Source organism: Pezoporus occidentalis, unplaced genomic scaffold (genome assembly GCF_034315485.1).
Source record: "Pezoporus occidentalis ecotype Australia unplaced genomic scaffold, CSIRO_AGI_Poc_V1 ctg31, whole genome shotgun sequence".
Classification (NCBI taxonomy): domain Eukaryota; kingdom Metazoa; phylum Chordata; class Aves; order Psittaciformes; family Psittacidae; genus Pezoporus; species Pezoporus occidentalis.
The window spans coordinates 6,740,901-6,753,820 of record NW_026915052.1 but is presented as its reverse complement, the minus strand read 5'-3'; the positions used below and the strand labels follow the sequence as shown (position 1 = coordinate 6,753,820).

At 39.1% G+C, this 12,920-nt stretch overlaps 1 protein-coding gene across 4 annotated transcripts in view; it reads right to left on the bottom strand.

The window, feature by feature from the left end:
- The window catches only part of UEVLD (UEV and lactate/malate dehyrogenase domains), an 18,093-nt gene extending 5,173 nt beyond the window's left edge, over positions 1-12,920 (bottom strand). Inside the window, exons 1-11 of one of the 4 annotated variants that reach the window (XM_062628157.1) lie at positions 12,818-12,920; positions 10,579-10,663; positions 9,883-9,945; positions 8,962-9,125; positions 7,831-7,966; positions 6,254-6,378; positions 5,529-5,634; positions 2,458-2,628; positions 1,354-1,527; positions 708-792; positions 119-242 (exon numbers count right to left, since the gene is read on the bottom strand). In XM_062628157.1, the coding sequence (XP_062484141.1) occupies positions 119-242; positions 708-792; positions 1,354-1,527; positions 2,458-2,628; positions 5,529-5,634; positions 6,254-6,378; positions 7,831-7,966; positions 8,962-9,125; positions 9,883-9,945; positions 10,579-10,663; positions 12,818-12,859 (1,275 nt within the window). In that variant the 5' untranslated portion in view covers positions 12,860-12,920. Of the gene's footprint in view, positions 1-118; positions 243-707; positions 793-1,353; positions 1,528-2,246; positions 2,629-5,528; positions 5,635-6,253; positions 6,379-7,830; positions 7,967-8,961; positions 9,126-9,882; positions 9,946-10,578; positions 10,664-11,956; positions 11,980-12,817 lie in introns of those variants that run through there. The other 3 variants (XM_062628158.1, XM_062628160.1, XM_062628159.1) reach the window with 3 other exon arrangements.

The window sequence follows — 12,920 nt, the reverse complement described above, 5'->3', positions numbered from 1 at the left end:
AGTAGAGCTACTTCAGAACACCTCTTTAAGTGAGAGGTCTGTGCTGCTAAAATTAATAGTTATATCCAATATAAATAATAAAATTTTAGTGCCAACCAAAAGATATTAACACATTTACCTTTGCCAGAGTTGATACAGAATGAACCTTTCTTTTATCTTTCAGTATACTGTCAGTCAAATCAGCAACCGAGAGCCCAACAGACCAAGATCTCTGACCTTTTCCCTTTAGAACTTCCATAGCTCTATATAAATCAGGAAAAGGAGAAAAACATGATGCTTAGATTTTAATTGTTCCTATCTGGTTTATGTGTAAAATTCAATAGACAGATTAAGGCACCATATCAAGTAAAGTGTACTATAAAAACATGATTTCTGGTTTGGAAAACAACAGAAGAGAATGAAGAATTACTTTAAAACCCCACACACGATTGATCTGGCAGCTCTCATATTTTTAGTGTATATTCTACAAAGCTTGTCTTGTCCTTAGATCATCACAGGTACAACATTATTAAGAATTTCAGAAAAAGAGTGGCCATATACACATATCTGAAAGTGAGTAACACCCAGACCTACAAATTCCTGTAGACTCAATATGTGAACATTTTAGGGCAAACTTCCTCCTCTTCATAAAGAGCTGAGGAAAAAGCCTCTGCAAACACCAAGTGCCTAAATGCGAAGAAAAAGAATTGAGATTGTAATGGTGTTACCTGTTAGCCACTGTTTCCCTTGAGTTATGAGCAGCCATTCCTTCTGCTTGAGCTGCAGCTAAATTACAACTGGTCCACGCTGGTACTAAATAGAAACAATATTTAAATGCACATCTAAGCAGTGACTAAAATAGGTACCAGGTAAGGTGAGAATAAAAAAAAAAATAATCATACTAGTAATAAATTCAAGCTTTCCACACTGTCCTTCCTGCACAACAACCCAAATACAGCTAACAACCTTCTAAGGCTCCCAGGGCTGCTGAAATAAACTCCATAGCAGCACCTGGCCAGAGACTTGCTTAAAAAATGAAGTAATATGTAATAATTCCTACATGAGCAGCAACCTACCATATATTATACTACATGTCCTTCTTTTCTCAGTACCTCTAACCTGTATTGTTTTACCAAATAAAAAGCATTTGAGGTTGTATTATCTTCTTTTTTTTTAACTATGACAAGTGTCAAATACTTTTGCTACCACTCCAGGTCCACAGTCTTGGGCACACACCAAAACTGCATTATTTGGAACCATTATTATGAATATCTACCACCCTGCTTATGACTGCCTGCATTGCTTTTCTCAATTATTCATTTATTACTCAATTACTTAAGCACTGCCAGGACATTATATAAAGTATCACTTTACCTTTGTTTTCCCCTTGTTCACCAATGATCCAAGCATCTTTTGCCAACACCTGCGCTTTCAAAAGGTTTGCCAGTATATTCTGAAATCTCTCAGTATCTAGGTTAGCACCTACTCCAATAACTCTGTTTTTGGGAAACCCACTCAGCTTCCATGACACATATGTCATTACTTCAACTGTATGTGAAAAAGAAAAATAGGTTGACAATGAAAGACCACTCAAAATTCAACACAACTGTGAACTATGACTCACAATTCCCCAAAACTCAGGACCAAATTTACTTTAGAAAAGGTATGAGCATGTAAGGACATATCAGTAGTTTATTTCAACCTAAACCACCAAGTCAGGTGAGGAAGAGGTGAACAAAATTCACAGCCTAAATAAAGCTTAAAGAACAGTCCAATGGAACTTCCGAATGAGTCACCACACTTCCTTTACCAAAAATCTCACATGCTTCTAAATTTAATTCAGACAGTATTTAATTTCTTTACATTTGGCATCTCTTTTCCATCTTCACAGATTTAAATGATAGGAAGGGCAAGAAGCACTTGAGATATAGAGAAGGGCTGTCTTCAGTGTGTTTACAGGACAGAGATGCTCACATTTATTTTAGGTAGGATTTTTGCTTTGCCTTAGTTCACAGTGTCACTGGTGCAACAGATTTAAACTTTCCACGAAAACATAGATGTGATATTTACTATCAACACTGTATTATGGACATCAGTAGTCTGTGTGTGTGATCATGTATGGCATGTAACACACATGCATTTATCCTTACAACACAGGAGAAACATATACGTAAAACTCACAACTGACAAGACAACACCCAATGGATGCTAATCTTGTAGATACACTCATGTTGAAACTAGGCACAGAAACACACAGAAATACATACCTTTTACTCAAAGTACACTATTTTCTTTTATCTTGGTAACAGTAAAGAAAAAAACCCTCAAAGACAGAGTCCTGCTCAAAGGTGAAAATGAAAACATCTTTCAGAGTAGCAAGAATTTTTGACTGCTGGGTGTATTCAGCAGCAACATTTTTAAATGGCCAAAAGAAAAAGCCAGCTGAGGGATAGAACATTAGGTGAAGTACCAATATACCTGGATGAGAAGCAACAAGGAGAACAGTGTTCTGACTGTAGTGTGATATTGCTGGAATAATTCCTCTGAACAAATCCACATTGCTTTGTATGACATCAAGATAAGTTTGAGCATTACCCAGAGAATTAACTGTAAGTACCACAACTTTTGAATCAGCCGAAGCAGAAAAATCTGAAAATATAAAGAAAATTTTTAAATAATTTTTAAATAAGGGGAAAGCCTTCGTTTATCTGAGGTTTCTATATTTATTTTTTTTTAATTTTATAGCTTAAGCAAGGACATGTAGACAATCATAAAAACTGTTCCAAAAGTCTATTTAAGTAAAATGCATGTATTTATTAGCTCAAGAAAAGACACAACCATATTTGTTGAAGAAATTCTTAAGTCAAAACTGCCTTTGTTACAGATTATCTTAACTTTTACTGAATCTTTTTATATTTTGTGTTTGTTTGTTAAACAGTTAGCTATAGGAACATCTTGATTTAGGTTAGCCTTATGTTAGCATGGGTTGCTGTTCTGCTTGAAATCAGATGCTGCATTGCTTGAAATCCCTGTTCTCTCTAACATGTTAGGCTTAGTCCCTATACTCTCTAGACCATAACCAGAGCACCTAGGGTCTATTGTATACAGGATGAGTTATCTGAAACTTGGCAACAAAACTTACTTTTAAGGTGTCCTGAAGTAAACTGCCTTTATTATAATACTAAAAAACACACCCACAGATTAAGTACACCCTTGCCCAGGTGAAGACCCTTCCTCCATGCAAGCATAGTAACAGAAGAGAATGACACAGCAGATTATTATAATTGTAATGGTGAAATCGGCATTGGGTGTGCTTGATTTGTGGAAATCCCACCAAGCGCTGCAATAAAGAAGTGCCTGCTTCTTAATGCTACATTGGTAATTAAGGAGTTTTAGTCTCCCAACTGTCAGCGACACCTTGAGGGGGTAACTGAATATCTAAGTACCACATAGGTGATCAGCTTGGGCACAATAACAATGTAATTTGACTGTCACACCACTTCTGAAACCACCTGAAGCTAAAGCAGAGGCCTACTGCACTGGAAACATATTGGAAGCATACTAAGCGGGATATAATTAATATCACTTTGCCCCAAGACTAGATGTAAGCATACTAAAATAACAGGTGACTGTCTAAGCATTTTGTAGTATTTTAACACTACTAACAGCACAGCTAGCAACAAGCTTTTTCTACCCAAATGTAAATATATAATAGGTAATTGCAAAGGCGCAGAGATTTGTGGTACAGTTACACAACCAGGGTTCAGGAAAAAAATGTGCTAGCAGTAAAACCTGCAAAACAGATGAAAGAATGTAGAGCAGGCAATGACAGGTGTGGAATAAGCAGCTAAGATGCTTGGTGAAACCAGAACAAGTCCCTGTCTCCAAAATAAGAAAAAGCACATCAGAAGCACAGGGGAAAAAAAAAAAATCATCTTGCAGAGGGCACAAGGACATAAAACCACAACATACAAGTGAGGAAGAATGGTGAAGTTGCTCAATTCAGTTCCAGCTTTCCCTGTGGAAGAGCTTTTGAGCCACACCACCTCAACCTCTGCTACTAAGACCATCTAAGACTAGCCACCACCACTAGTTACGGAGACATGGTATTGACTTGAGTTGTACACTCACAGCTGAGGACAAGATTGTTAAGAACTAATTGTTTGAATATGCAGTGATGGTGATTAAGAACTATTGGCCATGTACATGCTTAATGACCATCAATCTAGCAAAGTAGCACTTTGAAATTTACCTTTACTTACTAGCCTTAAAAACACTGCTCTCATAGCTACCTCTGATTGCTCAGCACACACATACTTGCATACCCCTTCCTTCCCTCTCTCTACTTATGGCTCTGAAGAAATGCCATCCAGAGGGACCTTGACACACTTGTGAGGTGGGCTGATGCCAACCTTATGAAGTTTAACCATGCCAAGTGCAAGGTCCTACACCTGGGTCGGAGCAATCCCAGGCACAGCTACAGATTGGGTAGAGAAGAGATTCAGAGCAGCCCTGCGGAGAAAGACTTGGGGGTGTTGGTTGATGAGAAAATGAAGATGAGCCAGCAGTGTGCACTTGCAGCCCAGAAAGCCAACCATATCCTGGGCTGCATCAAAAGGAGCGTGACCAGCAGGTCGAAGGGGGTGACCCTGCCTCTTTACTCTGCTCTTGTGAAACCTCAGGTGGAGTATTGTGTGCAGTTCTGGTGTCCTCAACATAAAAAGGACATGGAACTGTTGGAACAAGTCCAGAGAAGGGCCACGAGGATGATCAGGGGACTGGAGCACCTCCCATATGAAGACAGGCTGAGGAAGTTGGGGCTGTTCAGCCTGGAGAAGAGAAGGCTGCGTGGAGACCTCATAGCAGCCTTCCAGTATCTGAAGGGGGCCTATAGGGATGCTGGGGAGGGACTCTTCATTAGGGACTGTAGTGACAGCACAAGGGGTAACGGGTTAAAACTGAACCAGGGGAAGTTTAGATTGGATATAAGGAGGAAATTCTTTCCTGTTAGGGTGGTGAGGCACTGGAATAGGTTGCCCAGGGAGGTTGTGAATGCTCCATCCCTGGCAGTGTTCAAGGCCAGGTTGGACGAGGCCTTGGGTGATATGGTTTAGTGTGAGGTGTCCCTGCCCATGGCAGGGGGGTTGGAACTAGATGATCTTGAGGTCCTTTCCAACCCTAACTGTTCTATGATTCTATGATTCTATGATTCTAAGTAATAGCTTGGCTTCTCTATATTTCTGCACGAGTCCAATTTCAGTATTAGCCTCTTACCTTGGAAGTACAGACTCACATACCTCTACCTCTATAAACAGAATGAAAAAAGCCTGAAATAAAAGTGATGCAAGCTTTGCTGAGGCTTCTCTTAACAATTCTACCCTGAAAAGAAGAAGAAAAGTAAGAAGCTATGGAAAAAGAACATCCTAAGTTTAAAAAGATGGCCTATACACCAGAATCTCTGTATCTCCCCAGGTGTCCTGCTCTCATTAAAATGAGCACAACCACACACAGTATATATTTGTTCCCATTACAGAAACAACATCTAATACCTTTGCTGATCTCCACGTTTGGCAAAGCAAAGATGTCCAAGTCCATGGTTCCTCCTTTTGCTGCACCTTCAGAAAGATCCAAAAGAACCACCTTGTTTGCACTACCCTGTATTAATAAAAGTAATGCAGATGAACAATAAACAAAATTTTGTTCTTGTAGGGGTAAGGAACATAACCCTGTGTTGCTCCAATTCCAGTGTTTGTTGTACTGTGTATATAACAAACAAAATTGCTGATCAAAATTACTGCCAAATCACAAAAGAAACAATTCAGTTTAGTGAGTTTAATTGCAAAATAACTTATTATGAAACAAACAAAAACCTCACAAAACAATCTCTGGGAAGTTCTAAATGTTGGTGTTACTGATGTCTCTGAGCGTACAGCCACAATGAAGTGCAGACCATCTAGAGACTATCCTTTTCCAGGGGACTGGAAGATCCTGATGGTAAGAGGCTACTACTTAGGCAAGAATCCTTTAAGTAAAAATTTTCAAAATATGTGAATTCAATATTCAACCTTTTGTATTTAAAAGGTGACTGAGAAAACGGGGCAGAAACCAACACTTCTGTGTGTCCCTGAGTTAACTGATGAGGCAAATGAGAGAAGCAGTCACATGGCTTACAAGTTATTGAAACTGCTGAGTTATTTCTATGAGTCAGACACTAAGAACTAAACTGAAACCTGTCTATTAATTAGGGCTGTTGCTATTTATAATAATTACATACCTTTGCTGCAACTGCTAGCACACACGCAATGCCAAGTTCTCCCGCTCCAACAATAGTAATTTTGTTAATACATCCTTCATTTTTGCCTCCACCAATTTTACTCTTTGATTTCAAGTCAGTTTCTCCTACAATTAAAAGAAAACCACAGACTTTAGTACTGGTCCACACTGTATCAATACAAGCATTGCTGCTTCTTAAAGGATCATAGTTGTGCCAGAGTTAAACCAAATTACATAAACTTTTTCAAAATAGTGGTCAAGTGTGACCACAGAAAATTAATCACAACTTGCAAGGTGTAAAACACAAATATTCCTCTCTGGGTAAGAATGTTTTTTTTTCACCAAGTAGAAAATACGAGCATAACAACACCAAGAAGCTAGGCACTAAGACCATACAAACAATACTCCCTTTGCTACTGTTACAGGTGTGAATATATACCACAGTCATAACATTTGTAAAAGATCTCATATTTTGAAAAGACATGTGTCGTCGTTTAAGCCCAGCTGTAAATCAGAACCATGCAGTCTCTCTCTTACTCCTCCCCATCCCTCTGGAAGCAGGAGCAGGGGGGGAGTGAGAGAGACTGGAATTTGATGGAAAATGGAATCTGATTAAAATACAATGATCTGAGATTCTTTAGCCAATGTTACTGGTAACACAACAATTCTGAGTATAAGGCAGAGAGATTTGTAACAGAAACATTGATTGCCTAGCAACGTGAATTGTGTGGACATGCATGTGTGCTCACAAGCATGTGTGTGTATACGATTATCAGAAGAAATAGCAGGAAAGGGTTAAAGGGGAAAGTTTGCACTAGGTGCCACAGATCACCATCATGATTTCACTAAAAGAAGGAAGAAGAAAACACTGAACTAAAGAAAATGTGTCAGGATGAACAACAACAGGACCCATAAAATACCCATATAAAGAAAACACGAGAACTGTGAAAATCTGGAATTTTGCCCAAGACTTACAATGGGTGAGATAAAGTAATGAGGCAAAAATGCCAAATGGCATCCACTCCTGAAGGGTATAAAAGTCAAGTCCAAAATCAACTTGTCACCACTGAACAAGAAGAACCCAAGAGACATGATATGGACTCAACAGCCAGCACTCCTTGTCCTTAGTGTTGCACACCAGTGACTGTGGTCAGACGGGTCTCAGGGCTTATGACTGTGGATGTGAGAGTATGAGTGAATGAGATCTGAGAGAATGAATGATTATGATTTGGTAAAATCAACTTGTTTATAATAAAATCACATTTCTCTTACACAAGATCTCATATTGAGTTTTGCTGCAGTAATTTCCAGGAAATGAGTAGTACCAAGTCTACAGAATTTTTCAGTAAGCTTAAATGCAAAATGAGCTGCTTACTCAAATGAAGAGAATCTGAGCTCTCTGTTCAAAAATAGGCACTTTTGATTATACAAAGAAAATACCAAGCACTATGGACATGCAAACACTAAAACCTCAGATATTAAAATTGCGTAGGAATCTTTGTGATATCAACTAATAACAATAAACAAAGCATACACTGTGTAAGAACATTACTAACAAAGATATGAAAACATCTGCACCTTCAGTAATCTTTGCAATGTAGGAGAGAAGTTCCGATTGCCTAGCTGCATCAGAAGATGACAGTGAATACAAAGGGAGCTCTTCCTCAAATTTTGCAATCATTTCCCTGATTAATCCAATGACAGTTGATTTAGGCTGAAATATAGCAATACAGAAGACAAAACAGTTGAGTAGCTATTCCATGGAGTGGTATCAGCTGTAACCAGCAGGAGTTCATAAAGATCCTAACTATACAAAATTTATTCAAATTATAAATCTTGACACCCTTAACACATAAACACTTAAGGGAAAAAAAGCACTACTCTACAAGAAGGTAATTTCCAAACAGGAGTATAGATTAAAAGGAATTTAACAAAAAGGAATTATAAAATTTAAATTATTAGTGCAACTAGTTTTTGAAAGCATCCACGAACATATGGAAGCCTTTGATATAGCCACATCCAATATTATAAATGGGACAAATCATAGCTCAAGGCAGGATCGTTCAGTCTTCTCAGACAAGCTTAGCTGTCTGGAGCTTTGACAATTCAATCCTCCTTTGGGCAAATCACACAGTAGAAATCAGTAAAAGTTTCCATTCTATAACAATAATGTGAAATATGTCCCATCCATTTCAGAAAACTAGCATTCATTAAACAATTTTTACTGGCCTGGCATGGCAGTCACATTTATGTAAGTTATTTAATACAGAGCATAAAATCATTTAGGAACGGCACTGGCTTTTGAATCTCTATGCTAACATTTCAGAGTTCTGCTGAGACATACACAAAAGACAGAAACTTCCACTGAACTTTCTTGAGGGTCACTCAACTGACGTAATATTATTACTTACTATTCATAGAAACAGAGGCTTACATTGCTTTGTAATAAAGCCAGTCCTCTTTTCCTCAGCTTAAAATAATTTTCCTTACAATCACTTTAAACTTCTTTACAATTGCTTTAGACTGTCTGAAAGAGAGCATAATATTCTGCTTCTCTTTGCAGAATCATTACATAATTAAGGTTATCCAAAAAAATACAGAAAACAAAAAGCCCTGAACCCTACCTACTCTTCCCCATTGATCTCCATAAGATACTGTTCACTATTTCCAAGTACTTCCCCCTCCCCTGTCAGCCACTCCACCTCTTACATGGCTCCAGTTTTGCAGGTAGGGCAAATAAATCCTGCCATGAGCATCAACATGCTTTCCTACTGAAATGCCCATGTTCACAGTTGGCTTCAAGAAGCAAATGGGGGGAGCAAAGGGATGAGAATCCAGAATCCACAGACAAATAGGTATGTTATAGGAATTACCTGTTAAACACAAAATAAAAGCCATTACTAGCTTCTGCATTGAGAAGAGGCACTAAAAACCAGGCATGTGTGCATGTGATTCACAGTTTGTAATAACAAAATGAAAAAGCCTGATGGATCACTTTCCAGATTCACACTGGAAAGTGTTTGTTACTCTGGCTAGTTAATAGGAACAGACTTGTCTGGATCAACTTAATGTGCTACTATTGTGTGTTTCTTAATATAAGGCTTCATAGTTGTTTTGCTTCCCAGAGTATTGTATCAGCCTATTCTATCTATCTAACGTGTCTCCTTTTCTGGGCAAAGAAATCTCTTACAGCTACTCATTTTGTACTTATTTTAGGACTCAACAACTGGTGCAAAGAGGCATCTACCAAGAACTTTATCTCAGACTTCAAAGGCTTTAAGTTAAAAAATAAAGAATTACCTACTAGCTATTTTTGGACACTGCCTGTACAAGCATAGGGTTTGTAGAGTTCATGCAATCTTCATTAGAACCAAAAAGTTTGCCTAAACAGTCTCAAAGGACATGATTTTTTTTTAATAGTTAGTTGACTCATTTAATTAATAGCGCCTTATTTCAGCATCTGTGTGTGCATGAAGGCACTTGCAGTAGAAGTGGCTTCTGCCAATTCATCCAAAATCCTTTACAGCCATTTTTAATGAAGCTGCACAGTGTACTGTTAAGAGGCAGTACCCAACATACTTTATATTTAGGTTCATAACTTGTAAAGAGATTATATTTGATTTATCTTACCATATTTCACTGGAACAGTACCACTAAAATTCAGAAGGTCCTTCTGTGATCCATCCTTGAAGGCTGAAAATAAAAATGCTATTTTAAAAAATAGTAATAATAAATCCTTTTGAATCTAGCATAGCAATCCACTATACAGAACAAATTTTTCTTCAGAAATCAAATCCACTACTGAAAGAACCAAGGCTTAAATGTTACAAAGTTCCCCCCCCCTTTGATATAATTCCTTGAAAGAATCTTGATGAAAATTGCATTGGTACAGCTAAGCACATCATCAGTTTGATGTCTGAACATCCTTGTCCTGGGTAATTCTGGTGACTTTCACTCAGGCTGAGGGATTCTGAAAGTTATGCCTGATAAGCTAAAGACATCAAAATGCTTTCAGTACAATCATGGGATAAGGGAAAAATGCTGTTACATAGAAAGAATTTGAAAGAATATCAATCTTCTATAATTACTGACAAGTTAAAATAAAATTAAATTTAGTGAATGAGTTGCTTCATTTTTTTACTTGTATGCATTCTTGGGAGAACTTTCAAAAAGGGTCACATGGTGTAAGAAATTTTACTGTGTCAAAATAAAGACTGGAACACAATGAAAGGTATTAACACTATTTAGATTCTATTATACACAGCCGAAATTGATGGCAACTAAGAATCTCCATAATTAGTTCAAAGTAACCGTATCACTTCTTACTGTATGCGTTCATGGAGAACGTGAAGTTTGGGTAGGCCTTATTAACATTCTTCAGTTCTTCTATGGTCAGGTCTCTGAACTTGTACTGGGAAGGGAGAGAAAAAAATGCTGAACTTCAAAAGCTTCTTTCATTACCAGAGATATGGGAAAGGAACCAAGAGAAGGTAGAAACACAAGAAGGGGAAGGTAACAATTACTTGCAGATTATAAATAGTTTTGGTGTGAAATAAATTTTAAAAAATATATATACAAAAAAAAGAAATAGATTTAAAGGTAGCACAAGTCTGCCGGTGCTACAATAGAGCTCAAATCCTGAGCATCACTCCTTATATAGCATTTCTTCCCCTTTACAGATGTATGAGCAGAAGCCTAATAAATTCAGTCTCCTCTGCACTCAATAATTAAAAACAATATAAAAATATAAACCTGTTAGAAAAAAGACGCCACCTTATTATTGACACAGTTACTAGTTTCATAAGGTCGATTTCCACAGACATATTAAGTGTAAGTCATTAGCCTATGGGATTTTTTTTACATGTTTAAACTGTCCTTGAGAGCTGAGAAAATTCCAACAAAATAATACATCTCTCTTTCCTGCCTGCAGAAAACCTGCCTACAGATTAACTGAAGTACCAGTGCTTGAAATGTGATCTTAAAAGTAATTATCAGCACTCATGAATCACTCCTACTTTATTTAGCCTGTCCCCAGCCAGTCCAGTACCTGAACTTCCAAGAGATTTTGCATCCTCCCACATCTGAAAGGTATGAAGAATGTTTTCTAGGTTAGGGCATTTACTTCTCGTTTAAGGAAGTCCGCAGATGCCCTGTAGCCCTTGCCTAAGCAAACACAACTGCAGCCTGAGAGTGGCTTAAAGATCTGCCCACTGCACTGCAACGCTTGTCACAAAGTAGCAGCTAAAATCTTTAACCTCTGCAGCAAGGCCCCCCACCAGAAGCAGCAGCAATACCACAGCTAGGTGGATGGAATGATTATTTTCTGCTTCTTGGAAGAAAACACAAAGCTGCTGAAAAGAAGCACCTTTTAGTTAGCTTCTCCCTGTTCAGTCTTACGGGGTACTGCGAAGTCAAGCAGTAAAAAGAAATAACCAAAAGTGCCTAAGTTACGAAAGTCTATGCAATTTAAATTTAATACATTTAGGTCAATACAGCTGGTTGTGAAATCAAAGCCATCTTTCCCCCAGCTGACCCCCTTCTTATTTGTAATGTAAAATGAGACATTCCTATTAAATATTTAGTTCTTTTCTAAGGATGAGAGGACTTCTAAGGTGAGTCAGATACTGACCTTTCTCACTTTGCATCTAAAATTTTTTAAATACACATACCTCAGTTTCTCACATTGAAATTAAAACATCTTTACCTCAGATGGATGCTGTGAAAATTAATCTGTATTTATAAATCGTGAAGATATTAACACAGGGATTGTCACACACACACACCCACACACCCCGTAAATTAATAACTTCCTATAGAGTGAAGTTTCAGTCGCATGCAGCACATCACACATGTTACTGTGTCCTGAACCACAGGAATAAAATTATACACAGTAGAAATTTAAACAGCTGCAGTAAGTGAATGTAAATCACAGAACCAATGAATGATTTGGGTTGGAAGGGATCTGAAAGCTCATCCAGTTCCAACCCCCTGCCATGGCCACGGACACCTTCCACTAGACCAGGCTGCTCCAAGCCCTGCCTTGAGCACTGCCAGGGATTGCGAAGCCACAGCTTGTCTGGGCAACCTATGCCATGGCCTCACCACCCTCACAGGGAAGAACTTCTTCCTAAAATCTAACCTAAATATATCCTCCTTCAATTTTAAGTCATTACCCCTTGTCCTATGCGCCCTTGTAAAAAGTTCCTCTCCAGATTTCTTGTAGGCGCCCTTTAGGGGGGTGCACTGGCAACTGCTCCAGGGTCTCCCCGGAGCCTTCCCTTCTCCCGGCTGAACAGCTCCATCTCTCCCGGTACCCTGAGCGGGACTGAAGCCTTCTACATGCGATGACCACGAAACTAAAGACGACACGGCTGCTGCTGACCCCCCTCCGCTCTGCCCGTCCCTCCCAGCGCCTCATTTTCTGACTCGCGGGAAGTGTCACTGACGGCGTGCCGCCAAGCATAGCATCTCCCACGCCTCTCCTGCTTCAGGCGAGACGCCATCTTCCGCACACCCCCTCCTCCCCCTTGCCGCGACGCCTCAACGGCCGCCGGGGCTCGCGCACCTTGCCCAGCTGCTTCCGCAGCGCCTCCTCCGAGAACGCCATGGCGGCGGCGGCGGCGGCTGCCCGAGCCCGGCTCCCAGCAGCCCTTGCGCGGGACGCTCGC